Below are 19,761 nucleotides of genomic sequence, written 5' to 3' on the forward strand. Positions count from 1 at the left end.
CTCACTGGCCACTTTATTAGGTACACCTGTCCAACTGTGTGTTAAGACTTAATTTCTAATCAGCCAATCACATGGCGGCAACTCAGTGCATTTAGGCATGTAGACATGGTCAAGACAATCTCCTGCAGTTCAAACCGAGCATCAGTATGGGGAAGAAAGGTGATTTGATTGCCTTTGAACGTGGCATGATTGTTGGTGCCAGAAGGGCTGGTCTGAGTATTTCAGAAACTGCTGATCTACTGGGATTTTCACGCACAACCATCTCTAGGGTTTACAGAGAATGGTCCGAAAAAGAAAAAAAATCCAGTGAGCGGCAGTTCTGTGGCCAGAAATGCCTTGTTGATGCCAGAGGTCAGAGGAGAATGGGCATACTGGTTCGAGCTGATAGAAAGGCAACAGTGACTCAAATTGCCACCCGTTACAACCAAGGTAGGCAGAAGAGCATCTCTGAACGCACAGTGCGTCGAACTTTGAGGCAGATGGGCTACAGCAGCAGAAGACCACACTGGGTACCACTCCTCTCAGCTAAGAACAGGCATCTGATGGCTACTTTCAGCAGGATAATGCGCCATGTCATAAAGCTCGAATCATCTCAGATTGGTTTCTTGAACATGACAATGAGTTCACTGTACTCAAATGGCCTCCTCAGTCACCAGATCTCAATCCAATAGAGCATCTTTGGGATGTGGTGGAACGGGAGATTCGCATCATGGATGTGCAGCCGACAAATCTGCGCCAACTGTGTGATGCCATCATGTCAATATGGTCCAAAATCTCTGAGGAATGCTTCCAGCACCTTGTTGAATCTCTGCCACGAAGAATTGAGGCAGTTCTGAAGGCAAAAGGGGGTCCAACCCGTTACTAGCATGGTGTACCTAATAAAGTGGCCAGTGAGTGTATATATTATATGTCATCAAAAATATTTTTAATAGCGTCATTTGACTTTCTTTATATCTTGACATATGTGCTTTAGGTATTTTTCACCCCTAAAGATTAAGTCACAGTTGAGCTGAGAGGATAAATTTGAGTGTAATTTATGCTCTCTGCTATTATATGAACTGTAACGGTTGTATCAAAAGGTTGGAAAAACAAAAAAATCCCTCTACTTACCTTATTGATCACCTGTTTTGCCCCTCCGCTACTCATTGTCACCCATCTAGTGCTTGTTGCGTCTTCTGATCCCTGTGGCGAGCGGTGAATTTCCTCTCACACTGAACCAGGACTTCCCGGCTCTGATGAGTCCTGGGATGGTTCTGTGCATGTGTGCTGAACACTATGGTGCATGTTGTGATGTCATAACATCCTGACCTTCTGCATGCATACGCAGAACCATCATAAGATACCACGAGGACAAAAAGTTGCGGAGAGACTGGAAAGGTGAGAGGAGAGGTGAGTGTAAGGATTTTTTTCAAAAATTTGTTATCCTAAATGTACTTTACTCTAGGGTCTGGAGTGACCAGAAAGCATAATAAAGGATGTTAAGATTAACTTTTCCAAGAATCAAATTTTTCTGGGAAAATCCATGCAAAATGGCCAATTTGAATTTTTCTTGATCCGCTCATGTCTAATCTGCAGTAAAAATAAATGAATGAACAGCAGCGTAATATCAAGTAATGTAAAGATATTCAATGATTATAGCATTTAGCTGAAACTTTCCTATAAGAAAATAAGGTGGCCATTGGTCTGCTCGGTTTACTTGTTCTGTTGCATAAAATAAGTTTACGGACAACAAAGAAAACACAAAATGAAACCTTTCATGTAATGCTTCTTCATAGATAGTGCCTGCAGCGTATCAGTTTCTGGAATGCTTTCTTAAAGTCTTCATTGAAGATGGTATAAATAAGAGGATTAATTAAGGAATTGAGGTATCCCAGCCATGTAAGGAAATTGGACATATCGTCTGAGATATAACATGCATCACAAATATTTACAATGACTTCTTTAACAAAGAATGGAAGCCAACAAATTACAAAAGCACCCAAGATTAAGCCCAACGTGGTGGCAGCTTTGCGTTCTCTGTTGCTGGATATTCTTTGCTTCCTCATGGCTTTCTCGTGCCTAATTTCAGCTCTGGGGTTCCGTACTGTTATATGAATCTTATCGAAATCCGTAGAGTGGTCCGAGAAAGACTTCTCAGCTATACACATTGTAGAACTTTTTGCACAAGCTTCTAGAAGAACTTGTCCATTCTGTTCTTTTTCACAACGACTCATGTTCCGTTTGTGATATAAGGATTTTGCAGCTCTATAAATTTTATAATAAAGGATGAGTATTAATGCCAACGGGATATAAAAGGCCCCAAATGTCGAATAAATAGTAAAAACAATATGTTCGTGTTTGATAATGCATTCATCGTCACGGATTTGCCCTTGGTGCCGCCAGAATAATAGTGGCATAGATAAGAATATAGAAATGATCCACGCTATGGCAATCATGAAGGCAGCATGCTGGGGTGTTCGCTTTCTGGCATACTCCACTGCATCGGTAATAGCTCTATAACGATCCAGCGCGATGGCAGCAAGATGCAAGATCGAACATGTGCAACAGGTAATGTCCACGCTTAACCAGATATCACAAACCGCTGGACCCATGACCCACGTTTCCTTTACAATGTACATGATGCTAAAAGGCATCACCAACACAGCGACCAGAAAATCTGTCGCTGCCAGGGAACATATCAGATAGTTGGCAGGATGGTGAAGCTTCCGTGTCACAATTATTGCAGCAATTACCAGGGAGTTTATTGCAGTGGTCATCAATGTCAAGATCGACAGAGTGAGTGAGACAAGAATTCTGCTTGTAATCCCCTTCGTGAGTTGTTCTGTGCAATTATTATATTCCGTGGTGTTGAGAACATCCATATTCTTTCTAAATGGAAAGTTCACAGTGGGGAGTTGATAGCTGGAAAAGAAACACAAGACACATTAAAGAATGCTATTCTGTCATTATGATATGAAGCACTTTATTCATTTCAGAGATTAGAGGGGTATTCCCACATCTAAACGTAATGTCCCTTGTTCAGTATTGTTCAGTATCACTAAAATTATGAATATACTCAAATACAAGAAAGATGTATATCTATCTTTGTACCTTGTTAGCCAGTAGATAAAAAAATATTCAGAATTTAGAGTCCTCAGTGGTTGATACCTTTTAATGGCTAACTGTATTAGTCTAGCCTGATGAAGAGACCTGAGTAGTCTCGAAAGCTTGCAATGTGTTACCATCTTTTCAGTTAGCCATTAAAAGGTATCAACCACTGAGAACTCTCAATTCTGAATATATTCAAATGCATTTTAGAGTTATTTCACCAAATAACAAGTTATGCTCTATCAGCGAGATAAGGAATAACTTGCTTATCACTGAGTGTCTGACCACAGGGACTCCCAGTCGTTCCAAGATGGGGACACTAGATCCTGAGAATGTAGATGTGCAACCTGATTTTAAATGGAGCAGAGTTGCACATGCTCGGCTTCCGCTCCATTCTTTATCAACAGGACTGAAGGAAATAGCTGTCCATCATACTGGCCATGCTCCATTTGTTCTGTAGGCAAAGAATGGAGCAAAGGTCGAGCATGTGCACCTCCTCTTCATTCGAGATGGGGCTCTTCACAGCCCTGCTCTCGGCTCTAGAGCAAAAATCTCAGTATCACTGGGGGTCCTAGCAATCAGACCCCCAGCAATCATCACATTATCCTCTATCTTATGACACAACACATGACATTTTGTAAATCTTAATGACTAGGACCTAAGCAACATCATGATGTCAAGGTGGGAAGTAAAAGGAAGAGGCATCTAGGATCCAAGGTGAGGATGTCACAAAACTGTAGGCTGCCATGGTCTGGCTGCCACAGAGGACCAGATTGGATTCTGGACCAGGGCAGCACAAATCTATTTGCTCAACTCTACCAGTAACTACAAATTACATCCTTCATCCTCTATAAGTTCATCCTGTGTTGGGCGAGTACGCACAGTGAGAGCCGCTATGATTCTATGATGGCTCTTTTCCTTGTGAGATGTATCTGCACATGCAAAATTTTTCAATCACACTACAAAGAGCAACCTTTGCTTGCTCAGCAGTCCCTCGACTTCTGGGAATTGTAATTTCTTAGTTTAAAAAAGCAGTTACTGCGGAGTGATGCAGTAATGATGATCATCTGTATAAGGCTACATTCATATATCCATGTAAGTGTTAGCATCCCAGAGAAACAGACCAATCCCCATACACATAAATGACCGATTCTGATCCGCAAAACATATGAGAATAGGACATGTTCTGAGCGCCACAGACTGGAGACGGATACGTTTTTAAAACTGATATGTGTATGGAGCAATGAAACTCCATGACTCAGTGTCCTGTCTGAAGTAAAAATGGACAGAACACGGACATATCACATGAACGTGTGAGTGTAGCCTTTTTTGTAGCACTGGTTTTACATAGATGTTCAATATTTTCAGATTTCATTGGTCGTCCGGGATTCAATTGTGAGACATTGACAGGAAAAGTGGTTAGTGGATTACTACTTTTCCCCAAAATTAGTTTGTACTAATATGCTACAGAAACTGAATGAGATATAAGTTAGATATGCCTAGCAAAGCATAATTTTTTAAAGAGCTTTGGTAACTCCTATTTTAAGGCCTGGAATGATGGGAACGTTTTTGTAATGGGGTCTGTCCTTCCCTTCCTGAAATACCTCAAGCTCTTGCTGTATCCCTGACAAAATCAAAGTATTTGAATGACAAAAATTGTGCACTTAGATTATGAGACCGAAGGTGTCTGTCCAAGAGACTCCACTATTGAGATCTGCTGAACATTCGGTGTTGGTGGGAGGTAAAACGTGTCATTTTTGTTTCTACAAGGTCTCTTACCACCAGGCTCGGTCTGGCCCACCGGAGAACCGGAGGATTTTCCGGTGGACCCAGGCAGGCACTGACAACTGCTGGCATACTGGCCAGCAGCTGCCAAGGGCCTCCACTGCTCCAAGGGCCCCCAACCAGTGGCTTTGGGTCCCCTGAGTCAAGAGGGCCTGGCCTGTGCCAGCGTAGCAGCAGCTGGAGACAGGATCCTGTCCCCGCTGCTAAAGCGAAATTAATATTCACTATTCCCCACGCCCCTATGAGCATGGAGAGGTGTGAATACCATTTCTTTTTAATAGCAGGCGGTGTTAGCTGCAGGTTGAGGCTAACACTGCCTGCATGTAGAGCCCCACCATTGCACCACACACATACAAAGCTCTGCATCACATACACACAAAGCACCGCACCACATACACACACGCAGGCACACAGACACACAATGCAGCACATCTCGGCATCCTGCTTCCTGCCCGGCGCTTCCTGTCTGAGACAGCCCAGCTGGCCAACATCATCATCCATCACGCTGTCTCAGACAGAAAGCTGCCGGCGAAGAAGAAGCTGCCAGGATGTGCTGCTGTAGGGAGGTGAGCTGTGCTGTGTGTCTATGTGCCTGCATGTGTGTATGTGATGCGATACTTTGTGTGTATGTGGTGCAGTGCTTTGTGTGTGAGTGTGAGAGAGGGGTAGTGGGGAAGGACAATGATATTGGTGGGGGAAGGCAATGATGGAGGTGATGGACAATGATGGCATTGGGGGAGGCAATGATGGAGGTGATGGACAATGAAGGTGGTGGGGAGGCAATGATGGAGGTGATGGACAATGATGGAGGTGAAGGAAAATGATGGTTGTGGGGGGAGGAAATGATGGAGGTGATGGACAATGATGGTTGTGGGGGGAGGCAATAATGGAGGTGATGGGCAATTATGGTGGTGGGGGGGCAATGATGGTGGTGGGGAAGGCAATGATGGAGGAGGAGGTGATGAAATGGGCAATGATGGTGGTGGGGAGGCAATGATGGAGGTGATGGACCAATGATGGCGGTGGGGGAGGAGGCAATGATTGAGGTGGTGGAATGGGCAGTGATGGGGGTGATGGGGGAGAAGGCAATGATGGTGGTGGTGTGGAGGACAATGATGGGGGTGGAGAGAGGCTGCATTATACTTTATGAGGGAGCTACATTATATTCTGTGGGGGAATGGCATTATTCTCAGGGGACTACATTATATTCAGGTGGGCTACATCATACTATATGAGGGGGCTACAGTACATTCTATGGGGGGCTGCATTATTCTCAGGGGACTACATTATATTCTGGGGGCTACATCATACTATATGAGGGGGCTACAGTATACTCTATGGGGGGCTGCATAATATGTGGTGGGGCTGCATTATTCTCTCAGGGGACTACATTATATTCTGTGGGGGAACTGCATTATTCTCAAGGGACTACATTATATTCTGGGGGGCTACATCATACTATATGAGGGGGTTACAGTACTGTATACTCTACGGGGGATGCATTATATTCTGTGGTGGGGCTGCATTATTCACTCAGGGGACTACATTATATTCTGGGGGGCTACATCATACTATATGAGGGAGGCAGCATTATGCCCTATGAGGGGGCTACAGTATACTCTATGGGGGCTGCATTATATTCTGTGGTGGGGCTGCATTATACTATATGAGGGGGGCTGCATTATACCCTATGAGGGTGCTACATTATATTCTATGGTGGGGACTGCGTTATACCTTATGAGGGGGTTGCATTATATTCTATGAGAGGGGGCTGCATTATATTTTATGAGGCGGGCTACATTATTTTATGAGGGGGGCTACATTATATTCTATGAGGGAGGCTACATTATATTCTATGGGGGATACATTATATTCTATGAGGGGGCTACATTATATTCTATGAGGGGGCTACCCCTCTATGATTCTACCCCAACCCCTGCTACATTATTAAGATGTGTGCTACCTTATATTATACCCTGATATTAACGTGCTTTACCACACAATTGGTGGTCTTGTATTGATTTCTATGTAGCTACATAGTGGGCCCCAAGAATGATTTTCTCTGGTGGGCCTAAGGTGCTCCAGTCTGACGCTGCTTACCACAGAATACTTTGTTCAAAGTATCAGTGTTGATAGCAGATAATAATAATAATAATAATAATAATAATAATAATAATAAATTTTATTTTTATAGCGCCGACATATTCCGCAGCACTTTACATTTCAGAGGGGATTTGTACAGACAATAGACATTACAGCATAACAATAATCACATAGATCATAACAGATACCAAGAGGAATGAGGGCCCTGCTCGCAAGCTTACAGTCTATGAGGAAAGAGGTAGACACGAAAGGTGGGTGGTAACAGTTGCCCTGATTGTATGGACCAGCCATAATGTTAGGTGTGTGACAGTACGGACACAGAGGGCTAATGGAGGCATAAAGCATGTGGGAGAATGATGCGGGGAACCTGGTTATGGTAAAACTTTTGGCTCTGCCACACAGGGATAGATTAGGTTAATGTGTTGAGGTGGTAGGCCAGTCTGAATAAATGCGTTTTCAGGACACGCTTAAAATTGTGGGGATTGGGGACTAATCGTATTGACCTGGGAAGTGCATTCCAAAGAATTGGCGCGGCACGTGTAAAGTCTTGGAGACGGGAGTGGGAGGTTCTGACTATTGAGGATGCTAACCTCAGATCATCAGCAGAACGGAGGGCGCGGGTAGGGTGGTATACTGAAACAAGGGAGGAGATGTAGGGTGGTGCTGAGCCATGGAGGGCTTTGTGAGTGAGGGTAATAAGTTTATACTGAATTCTGGAGTGGATGGGTAGCCAGTGTAATGACTGGCACAAGGTAGAGGCATCGGTGTAACGATTGGTGAGGAATATGATCCTGGCTGCAGCATTCAAGACAGATTGGAGAGGGGAGAGTTTGGTAAGAGGGAGACCGATTAGAAGAGAGTTACAATAGTTGAGACGAGAATGAATAAGAGAAACAGTAAGAGTTTTTGCAGAGTCAAAGGTAAGAAAAGGTCGAATTCTAGAAATGTTTTTGAGGTGCAGATGACAAGAGCGAGCCAGTGATCGAATGTGGGGGGCAAAGGAAAGCTCGGAATCAAGTATGACCCCAAGACAGCGGGCCTGTTGCTGGGGAGTAATAGTGGAACCACACACAGAAATGGCAATGTCGGGTATAGGTACATTAGTAGAGGGAGGAAACACCAGGAGTTCAGTCTTTGACAGGTTCAGTTTCAGATATAGTGAGGACATGATATTAGACACAGCGTTTAGACAATCGACGGTGTTTTCTAGAAAGGCTGGCGTGATGTCAGGAGAACAAGCGTATAATAGATACATAATGACTGAATGTTTTATCCTACAGAAATCTATGGGCTCCCTATCAAAAGTTAGAAGTTGTAAGGAGCCATGATACATTATTATTTATAAGTCTTCAAATTTCTTGGCATATGAATTTGGTGAGCTTTGTGCCTTCCTAACAGATGTGTTTGCATATATATAAAGCACTAGACATCAGGTAGAATTGTGGAGAAGAAAACTCTTGATGCCTTATTGTTAGGCTGGTGGCCATCAATATTATATCAGTGGGGTCTGTCTCTTGGCACCCCCCCATATCAGCTGTTTGAAGGAACGACAGTGCTTGTGTAAGGAGGTGATGGGGACCCTCATCTGCCCCCTCTCCCTTGTCTCATGTGGTGCCCGGATGGACTATCTGTTTGTTCTTATATTGTTTTGTAATGTATTATGGCTGTTATTGTATTGCTGTGTTATCAATGCTATGTGTAATGTTTCTTTGTTTCTATAGTGTGTAAACTGTATGTTAGAGACAGGGATAGCAGGAGTTAACCCGGTGGGCTGGGTCAGCAACCTCAAAGGGACAGAGCCCGGGCAGGATTGCCAGAGGCAGGATGTGTGTTCCTTTCGTGTCTACCTCTTTCCTCATAGACTGTAAGCTTGCGAGCAGGGCCCTCATTCCTCTTGGTATTTGTTATAATCTATGTGATTATTGTTATGCTGTAATGTCTATTGTCTGTACAAATCCCCTCTGAAATGTAAAGTGCTGCGGAATATGTCGGCGCTATAAAAATAAACATTATTATTATTATTCCTGTCTGGGACAGAAGGGACCCCCGGCTGCAGAATAATGACTGCCGCAGACCGTAGGTTCATATGCAGAAGAACTGGGTAACACTCCAGTTTGAAGAGGAGCCACCGATGCTGACCAGCAGATACCGGGACAGAACAGGATCTCCTATTTCATGTACAGTAAAGTTTTTCCCTGTTGGATCACAACTGTGCCTGATGTGTTTTGTTCCTGGATCCCCACCTTCAGTGGCAGCAGTGAGCATGGAAAAGAAGGTAACAGTGGGACTGAGATTGAACCTGTCTTGTTCATGTGCAAGGGGCCGGGGTGTTTATGGACTGTTGCTTTAAGGGGACTCGGTCATGACTACCACCCTGTGCCCCCTTGTTACACTTGTGTGAACTCTGCATCAAAAAGGATATGCTTTATGAGCTGAAAAATTATTTCCACAAGCAAAACCTTACATAAGAATATCAATGAAAAACATGCTAATAAAGGAGACAGTTACATTTATAAAGGTTATGATGACAATATCAGCTATTACATGTATCTTCTCATATATAGGCAATACAATTACAGCAGCCCATACAAGTGCATCTGATATTGGCTCACACTGGATTCTAAGCAGCAAAAATGTGGATTTCTTGAGTGGCCAATTGTATACCAACATTCTGACCACAAAGTGTGAATATTCCCTTACACATGTCTGCAATCATCAATACTAAAGCTTCATGTTCTCTCTAGATATTTATTTTTCCAGCTAATCTCTCTCTATAAATCACTTCTGCTACTTTGCAATCTTTAACTTTGGTGTCACAAGAAAGTCTCGGCTTCTCAATTACCTTTTCAAGCACGTTTTGTGTATTCATTTATTTTCTGCTCATGTCGCAATTTTACATTTCTGGTTCTTTTCTTATCATACATCAGTCCACATAAATAGCGGTCCAGATTTTATAGCCCCGCGCTGTTGGCAGCTTGACAATGGCTATGTATAATAAAATAAAGATAAAACACAAATCGTTCTTCACCGGCCCCTGATCATAATCCATTATCTCCTTCAATATCAAATGTTCACATCTCACACTCTCGGTATGTGTCAGGCTATGCGACAGCCCTATCTGAACGCATGATACGAGAAATAACAGACACTTTATATGAATAAACTATGCCATAGTTCCCTGATAAAAGGGCCATCTGCTTTTGATCATTACATATCTATGCTAATTATTAATATTTTATGGGCAGTGTATAAGTTGGAAGGTATTAGAAATGTGCAAATCTACAAAAATTTAAATTTTTGCTCAAATGTGGCTAAGAAATACTGTTTGCATCCAATTAAGGCTAGTTTCACATTTGCGCTTTATAGCGCAGCGACGGCCTTTGCATGGCTGCCGCTAAGCCCCGCCCCCTGCTGGCTCCCTGCCCGCCCCATCCGGTCATCGCCGCCTACTAGCGCACATGGGCGCTTGCGATCTGCGCACCCTATCTTTAGCATAGGGTGCGCAGATCGTGCGCTGGCCGTGCGCTAGCAGGATTTTGCCGTGCGCTGCGCACTTCAGAAGGTGCGCCCGTGTGCGCCGAAATGCAATATGCTGTGTTCGGCGCACACGGGCGCACCTTCAAAAGTGTGCAGCGCACAGCAAAATCCTGCTAGCGCACGGCCAGCGCACGATCTGCGCACCCTATGCTAAAGATAGGGTGCACAGATCGCAAGCGTCCATGTGCGCTAGAAGGCAGCGATAACCGGAAGGGGCGGGCAGGGAGCCAGCCGGGGGCGGGGCTTAGCGGCGGCCGTGCGCAGGCCGTCACTGCGCTATAAAGCGCAAATGTGAAACTAGCTTTACTCAGTTGTGACGCTATGTGACGAGAAGAGGACGAACACTGTGAATAGAGAAATGCATACTGGAGCTGAACCGAGGTACAGGTGAGGGCTGTGGCAAGGTGAGTATAATTTTTGTTCACTCCTTCTGGGTCCTAAAACTAAAAAGATAGCAAATATCCAAATACAGATATAGATTAGAACCCATTAATAGTAAATTTAATAAAGCAAAAAAGTTGGATGAATTTATTTTTTAATCAAATATTTAAAATATTACTCTCATGGCTGTGTGAATTAGTGGTATGTTCATAAAACACAGAAATATTGCAAATGAAAATATCCCTCTTTAGTTATCTAGCATCAGTCAAAGAAGCACTCATCCTCCCATTACAGTGTTCCTCCTCTTTATATATTGCAATCATCATATTATAAAGCACTGTGTACACACAATTGCTCATTTTGCTTTTCTTACTATTTAATTCTGTTTTCCATTAGGTCTATGACATCAGATGATTAAAAACAGACTAGCTGAATCCTTCTAAGCTCTATGTCGAAACAGCAAATCTCTTTTTCCTGTATGAGTCATCATTAGAACTACAATTCTACATCACTGCAAAGTCCCTGGCAGGAAGGAGGAGCGGAGTAGCTGGGTCAAGAGTCGAAGAGGGGAATGACTCGTGCATGGAAAGGAGACTTCCTACATTTATAACAGCTAGTCTGTTTGTGATCACGTGATGTTATAGACCTAATGGAAAAGAGAATTAACTGAGTGGAAAGACAAGATGAGCAATTGTAAGTACACTGTGTTATATAATATAATGATTGCAATATATTAAGAGAATGAACACTTTGATGGGAGGAGGAGGGCTTCTTTAACTGATTCTGGATAACTAAAGAGGGATATTTTAATAATATTTCTGCACTTTTATGCGACATACCACTAATTCATGTAGCCATGAGAGTGACAATATTAAATATAAAATTAATATTTAATAATATATTAAATAATTATATTATAATATATTTCATTAAATATATTAAATATTTGATGAAAAGTTACATTTTATCACACTTTTTCTCTTTATTTAGTTATTTAATTAATTACACAAGTCTACAAAAAAGAGTGCTTCTTTAAATTTTAAGACACCTTTTCACCTTATCACAACTAGACTGGTGAAAATGTAGGGGATATACGGTAATATTGTAATGAGGATAGGATCTCCTATCCTCATAGTTATAAATATAGAGCCAATTTCATCCAGATCCACATCCAAAAGGGACATATGAGATACCCAGTATGGTCCTTCAAATTTGTCTAAAGTATCAGACTGGGCATCATCTCATATGTCCCTTTTTGGATGTGGATGTGGGTGAGATTGTTCCTATTTTTGTGACTACAATGAAGATATGAGATTCTGTCGTCATTACAATATTATATCCCCTACATTTATACTAGCCTACTTTGATAACGCTATACAGGTGTCCCAAAATTTAATGGATATACTTTAAGAGGGATAATTTAATTTGGAATATCTGTGTGTTTTCACGTGACATACCATGTATTCATGTAGACATTTCCCTAAAATGAATCCAGTAAAATGGTGAGCAAATCAAAATGAATTCAGAATTTTGGGAAATCCACTTTTTTTGATGAAATTCAAAACGAATTCGATTAGTTTTGAATTGACTTATATCCAAAAGGGACCATGATATAAATGGAACATCTCACAGGCGTGATGAGAAAATAGTCTAAGGGCTCATTCATAGGGCAGAGCTCATTTCTAGTGCCCAGAGGCAGTACTACTCCTTGGTGTGAAGCCATTCGGCCTGCGAGTGTTGCCATACTGGCCGCATCCGGTGCCATCTACGCATTTGAAGACATATTTTCATGCTTCTAGTGGAGAACACAGTGGAACATAATGTATTCGATGGCGCGTGCCACAGTACGCCGCTATGAGCGTCTCATTACAGCTCTACAGAACATGTGTGAGCTCCTAGTATACAATATTTGAACATTGCTGACATTGTTGTGCGTAAGAAGAATAGTTATAAATGAAGTGTGTGCAAGGATCGCAAGTAGCCGCCTAGTGATCCTAACGAAGAATGAAGCTCTTCCTTTCTTCTGTAATGACTCCATTCACCGGGCATATTGCACATCTTGTTTGTGCATATTGGATTTATATGATCTGATAATATAACCCTTAGGTCCATAGATGAATCTTTCACAAGCTATTAATCAGTTTTCATTACAGCTCACTTGGTTTCTTCAAGCTTCTAATTACGCTGCAATATCTAATGAAGCAATGATTAGAAACGGAAAAGTGACCCCGGTGAACAGCGGACTGTGTTAGTGAATACTGGCATGTTACATTATTTTAATAAATATACTTGTACTTTACGACAGTACGGGCTCATCAGCTGACAAAACGCTATAAGATCAGTTAATACTGTTCATTATCTGTGAGTGACTGCAGCCCCAACTGTGATCTCTTCTAGATGAAAGGCGCCAAAGAGGAACCCAAGAGAAAAGGATCCGAGCCTCATTTCCTAATTCAGTTTACGTGTCTCAGATTTGCCTGGAATTACTTTTTAAACAGGTTTCAATAAGATTATTTATTTCTTCACGCCTTATTATGGAAATGAAAATGTCTTAGATGGAAAGTGGAAAACTGTTCATGATCATTCTTATTAGCCAAAGAAGAAAACTTATATTCTGGTAGACTGCTCATTAATTTCATGGCTGGGATTTCAAGGCAGGCGTTTAACGCTACATATTCCTCGTAACACTTGAAACAGGGAAACTGTGTGTCTGCTTCTTTTGATGAGAGCAGCTGATTACAGGGGGTTTTAGAAATTGCCTCCTTAGTGACTAGTAAATCAATGGGATGGCTACAAAGAGCCTATATATGAAGGGAAAAATCTACCGTTGAAACAGTTTGGTAAAATTAAATATGAATAGCTGGTCATATACATTACATTGATGTAGACCAGACTAGCCAATGTCTGGGGAATAGGTTGAAAATATGTAAGGGGGCTCCAATTTTTCCTCTGATGGTGATGAAGGATTGCAAAGTTGACTTAAATGTCTGATCCTTCTGCTCTTGGTAGCGAATAACTGGACCACCAATGTTATCATTATTAAGTGAAACCTTGTGTACACAACAGAACCCCAATGAAGCCTTGTGCCACCGTGGTGCTTAGTGCAATGCAAAGCAATAGAAGCATTGCATCTATGGGAGAATATGAGGGTATGGTGGACCTCAGTAAAGTCTGTAAGTGCTCTGTCAGGGCTCAGTACAACTCAGAAGTTATCAAGTCATAATAAGGTGGTATTCATGAGTCATTGTAACAATTATTTCAAATAATAAGTTACCTGGCTTATTAATGATGGGCAACGGTCTTGGATCCTTCAGAATTGTCACAATTTTTATTATACAATGTGTCTAAACTCTGACCAGAAATGGGTGGCCCTACCCAGTATGGGGGTAATCTCCAGTAGGGTCTGGAATGTTCTGAAATAGAACTAGATCCTGGATTTTATGTGCTTATTCTGAACACAGTAATGTTGGTAAGTATGATGAAGGAGCATTAGAAGTGAAACCTGGTGCAATTGATTGCGATTAGTGATGAGCAAACATGCTCAGATCGGGGTCGGTAAAAAATTGACCCCAATCATATTCTTTGGGGTCTCTGCTACCCCCGACAGCTGAGAACCCAGAGAAAATCTGACTCTGGGGGGCACTATACACTTTTTCCATAGCTATGGTTTAAGTATCCTTAATTACCGCCGTTAAATGGCGTATCGGTGGTCGTTAAGGGGTTAATTTCCAAATGACTTACACCTATCTGGCTAGGGAAAAACAGATGGAGACCAGAAATATACTGCAGTATTAAACATTTTAGACTATCTAAATTGAAATAATGGTCAAAAAAGTATCCTTTTTTTAGGGAATGTGCATGCAGTACTTTTGTATATAGGCATTAGGTGCAAACAGAAGAAACCATGGAATTTTCACAAAGTTGGGTACTACGATTATCCTTGTTTGTGGTGTATAAAGAGCTTTGCACTTTTCTAAATGAAGAACCAATAGCTTTTTCATCAGCTGTCCAAAAGTTTGTCTTTTCTTCAAGGGAAACAAAACAGATGTGTTTTGAATCTGAAGAAGTGATGGGCCCTTAATTGGAAGTGAAACAATAATCACTTTTCCTGGGTCCCCAACTGGTTTGCTAATTACCAATTTGAGTCAAAGCAGGAGTACTATTTTGAAACCGAAGAAGTAATGATTTGTTGCCAACAACAACATTGATTAAATTGCCGAATATAGATGAACATACACAGCATAAAAGCCGGTGTTTCCCAAGTTGTGTGACAGCATGAGAAACACTGGCGTAGCGCTTCTGATCGGTTGTGAAATCATCCCCGCCGGTCACACAGCTGCGGTTCCCATGCTGTCGGAAGAGAGCATGAGCGCTCAACTGTGATCGGAGGTAAAAAGTTTACCTCCGGTCACTGGTGTCAGCTGATGGAACTACAGCTCCCATCAGCTGACACCTACTGCCAATAATAACAGTGAGAGCAGGAGCAGCGGATGGGAGTATTCATCAGCTGCTCCTGCGCAGTAAATAAATAATTAAAAAAAAACATGCGAGGGTTCCCCTTTTTTTTGATAACCAGCCAGGCAAAACTCACAGCTAAGGGGTGCAACCCTCAACTGTCAGCTTCAGTAATGTTGGTTATCCAGAATAGAGAGGTCCCCACACCATATTTTTAATTATTTAAATAAACAATTTTAAAAACGGCATGGGGTCCCCCATTTTTTACAACCAGCCTTGCTAAAGCAGACAATTGGGGGCTGGTATTCTCAGGCTGGTAAGGGGACATGGATATTGCCCCCCAGCCTAAAAACACCACCCCGCAGCTGCCCAAAAAAGGCACAACTATTAGATGCGCCAATTCTGGCGCTTTGCCCGGCTCTTCCAAGTTGCCCTGTAGTGGTGGCAAGTGGGGTTCATATTTGTGAGGTTGATGTCACCTTTGTATTGTCAAGCCCACGGATTAGTAATGGAGAGGTGTTGTGAGTTCATTTTTCCCTTCACCATTGAGGTCTGATGAACTCCCTCCTCTAGTGAAGGAAGGTAGTGAGACTGATTACCAAACACCTGGGCAGCTAGATGATGACTGGGTGGCTGGAATTGAGGACTGGATATAAGGCTGCTGACGCCCTTCTTCCTGGCTGGTTATTTTCCTGCTGGATTTTTGGAGACCAGTCTGATTCCTGCATCTCAAAGCTAAGTTTTTCTGCTCTGCTTTGTACTCTTCAGTTTTGTTTTTGTTTTGCCTTGTTTTTTAGGAGTTCTGCCATCCCCGGCCGGGGGTGAGCTGAATTCCATTTTTGTCTCTGATCTGTTGATCTTTTGCTCTATCTTCAGAATATACCTGAGTGCTGATATAGTCTTTTGAAGCCTAGCGACTTCAGGGACTGTTTTTCCTATCAGTCGGTTGGCTCATTTTGATAGGGTTTTTGCGGATGGCAGACAGCAGCTTTCCTATCCTGTCCTATGTAGTTAGCTTGGGCCCCATCATTTGCTCAACCTATCTTTCTATCTGTGTTAGTGTTTTCATCTTGCTTCACCGTCATTATATGATGGTGTCTTGGCAGCCCTCTTTCGGAAGGGTTTGTCAGAAACTGTAAAAGATACTATGGTGGGATGTCCTGTTCCCTCTGGTCTTGACGATTCTATGTCATTAGCCATTCAGGTGGATCGGCGTTTATGTGAACGCAAAACTACATGAGAGATGTTGACACCTGTTGAACAAATGTCTGAACCTATGCAATGTGATAGAGTTTTGTCTATGGCGCAACGTCAGGAGTTCAGAAAGCTTAATAAGCTGTGTTTTTTTGTGGAGATGCCTCGCATATTATTTCTGTCTGCCCTAAACGAGAGAAATGTTGTGCACACACGTTTTCTGTGGGTGGTGTTCAACCTAAGTTTCTTCTGACAATTACTCTGATCTGCTCCCTGTCCACATTTTCCGCCAAGGCTTTTGTGGATTCAGGAGCAGCTCTGAACCTGGTGGACTTGGATTTTGCTAAACGTTGTGGATTTCCTATGACACCTCTGCGGACGCCTATCCCTTTGAGGGGTATTGATGCTACTCCTTTGGTGAAGAATAAACCTCAGTTTTGGACCCAGGTGGTAATGCGGGTCGCCCCAGACCATCAAGAAAATTGCAGATTTTTGGTGTTGCATAATTTGCATAATACCATTGTTCTGGGGTTTCCCTGGTTGCAAATCCATAATCCAGTTCTGGATTGGAAATCTTTGTCTGTTGTGAGTTAGGGTTGTCGGTGTGCCCTTAGTGATGCTCCTGTTTTCTCCACCTCTCCCCAGTCACATGATGTTCCTGAATATTTGGCTGACTTTTATGATGAATACAATAGTGAGAATGAGTCTGCGTCTTTGCCTCCTCATAGGAGTTATGACTGTGCTATTGAGCTGAACCCGGGGTGTAAATTCCCCAAGGGTCGGCTTTTCAATTTATCTGTACCCGAGCACGAGGCTATGCGATCCTATATTAAGGAGGCATTGGAGAAGGGTCATATTAGACCATCCTCTTCACCCTTAGGTGCTGTTTTTTTTTCGTGGCTAAAAAGGATGGTTCATTAAGGCCTTGTATTGACTATCGTGCCCTCAACAAAATTACTGTTAAATATCAGTATCCGTTACCCCTGATTTCTGATCTATTCTCCAGAGTTAAAGGTGCTTGCTGGTTTACCAAGCTTGACCTCAGGGGGTCGTATAATCTTATTTGCATTAAGCATGGGGATGAATGGAAGACGGCGTTTAATACTCCGGAGGGACATTTTGAGTACCTGGTGATGCCTTTTGGGCTCACTAATGCCCCTTCTGTCTTCCAGTGCTTCATGAACGATATATTCCGAGACTTTGTGGATAAATTTTTGATTATCTATCTGGATGATATTTTGATCTTCTCCAAGAATTGGGACTCTCATGTGGAACATGTTCGGACTGTGCTCCGGATTTTGAGGGAGAATTCCCTGTATGTCAAGGGATCGAAATGCCTTTTTGGGGTACAGAGGATTTCATTTTTGGGATTTATTTTGCCTCCGTCAACTATTGAAATGGACCCGGCCAAGGTACAGGCCATTTATGATTGGGTTCAGCCCACTTCTTTGAAGGCCCTCCAGAAGTTTTTGGGTTTTGCTAATTTTTATCGGAAATTTATAGCTAATTTTTCTGGTATTGCCAAGCCATTGACGGATTTGACTAGGAAGGGTGCTGATGTGCTGAATTGGTCTCCAGAGGCTGTTTCTTCCTTTCAGGAGCTGAAGCGAAGATTCACTTCTGCTCCGATTTTGTGGCAACCTGATGTCTCACTCCCGTTTCAGTTGGAGGTGGACGCTTCTGAGATTGGTGCAGAAGTGGTGTTGTCCCAAAAAGATCCTGTGACATCTAAAATGAATCCTTGTGCTTTCTTTTCCCGAAAGTTCTCCCCATCCGAACGTAACTATGATGTGGGGAATCGGGAACTGTTGGCCATGAAATGGGCATTTGAGGAGTGGAGACATTGGTTGGAGGGAGCCAAACACCAACTCATGGTCCTTACTGACCACAAGAATTTGATTTACCTGGAGTTGGCCAAGCGCTTGAATCCTAGACAGGCTAGATGGGCCTTGTTTTTCACACGTTTTGATTTTGTGGTCTCTTTTCTTCCGGGCACTAAGAATGTCAAGACAGACGCCCTCTCTAGGAGTTTCCTTGCTGATTCTCCTGTTGTGACTAAGCCTGCTACCATCTTAGGCGAGGGGGTAGTTCTTTCTGCCATCTCGCCCGATTTGAGACGTGCTCTGGAAGAGTTTCAGGAGGACAAACCTGAGCGTTGTCCCAGTGGAAAGTTGTATGTTCCTGACCAGTGGAGGAAGAGAGTGATGACTGAAGTTCATTGCTCTGCATTGGCTGGTCATACAGTTATTTTTGGTACTAGAGATCTGGTGAGTCGGTCTTTTTGGTGGCCCACCTTGTATCGTGATGTCAGGAATTTTGTGCAGTCCTGTGGGACTTGCTCCCGGTCTAAACCTTGTTCTCGCTCTAGTGGCTTGTTGATGCCTTTGCCGGTTCCCAGGAGGCCATGGACCCATATGTCAATGGATTTTATCTCTGATATGCCTGTCTCTCAGAGAATGACTGTTATTTGGGTGATTTGTGATAGATTCTCTAAGATGGTCCATCTTGTACCACTCCCTAAGTTGCCATCTTCCGCTGAGTTGGTGCCCTTGTTTTTGCAACAGGTGGTTCGCTTGCACGGGATTCCTGAGAACATTGTATCTGACAGAGGAGTTCAGTTTGTGTCTAGATTTTGGAGGACTTTCTGTTCCAAGCTGGGAATTCAGTTGACATTCTCCTCTGCGTTTCACCCTCAGACCAATGGGCAGACGGAGAGAAGAAACCAGACTTTGGAGTCGTATTTGAGATGTTTTATTTCTGCCGATCAGGATGATTGGGTTTCATTTTTGCCCATGGCCGAATTTGCTTTAAATAATAGAGCTAGTTCTGCCACTTTGATGTCACCTTTTTTTTGTAACTTTGGTTTTCACCCTCGATTTTCTTCAGGGCAGGTGGAGCCTTCTGCCTGCCCAGGTGTTGACACTGTGGTGGAGAGAATGCACCAGATCTGGGACCAAGTAGTGGATAAGTTGTCTCTCTCCCGGGAAAAGGCCCAGCAGTTTTCCAACCGGCGTAGGACCGTTGGTCCCCAGTTTAAGGTGGGTGATATGGTTTGGTTGTCATCAAAAAATATCGCTATGAAGGTGGCTTCTCCTAAGTTTAAGCCTAGATTTATTGGACCTTACAAGATTTTGGAGATTATTAATCCGGTCTCTTTTCGATTGGCTCTTCCTGTCACATTTAAAATTCTTAATGTGTTTCATAAGTCCTTGTTGAAGA

At 42.8% G+C, this 19,761-nt stretch overlaps 1 protein-coding gene across 3 annotated transcripts in view; it reads right to left on the reverse strand.

Annotated features, from left to right (window-relative positions):
• Window positions 1-1,676: 1,676 nt before the first annotated feature.
• HTR1F (5-hydroxytryptamine receptor 1F) overlaps window positions 1,677-19,761 on the reverse strand; it is a 376,176-nt gene continuing 358,091 nt past the window's right edge. For all 3 annotated transcript variants that reach the window (XM_073584436.1, XM_073584437.1, XM_073584439.1), the window contains one exon: window positions 1,677-2,901. In XM_073584436.1, coding sequence (XP_073440537.1) covers window positions 1,770-2,861 — 1,092 coding nt within the window. In that variant the 5' untranslated portion in view covers window positions 2,862-2,901 and the 3' untranslated portion in view covers window positions 1,677-1,769. The remainder of the gene's footprint in view (window positions 2,902-19,761) is intronic.

Source organism: Dendrobates tinctorius, unplaced genomic scaffold (assembly GCF_039654945.1).
Source record: "Dendrobates tinctorius isolate UK_male_01 unplaced genomic scaffold, ASM3965494v1 ptg000084l, whole genome shotgun sequence".
NCBI classification, from domain to species: domain Eukaryota; kingdom Metazoa; phylum Chordata; class Amphibia; order Anura; family Dendrobatidae; genus Dendrobates; species Dendrobates tinctorius.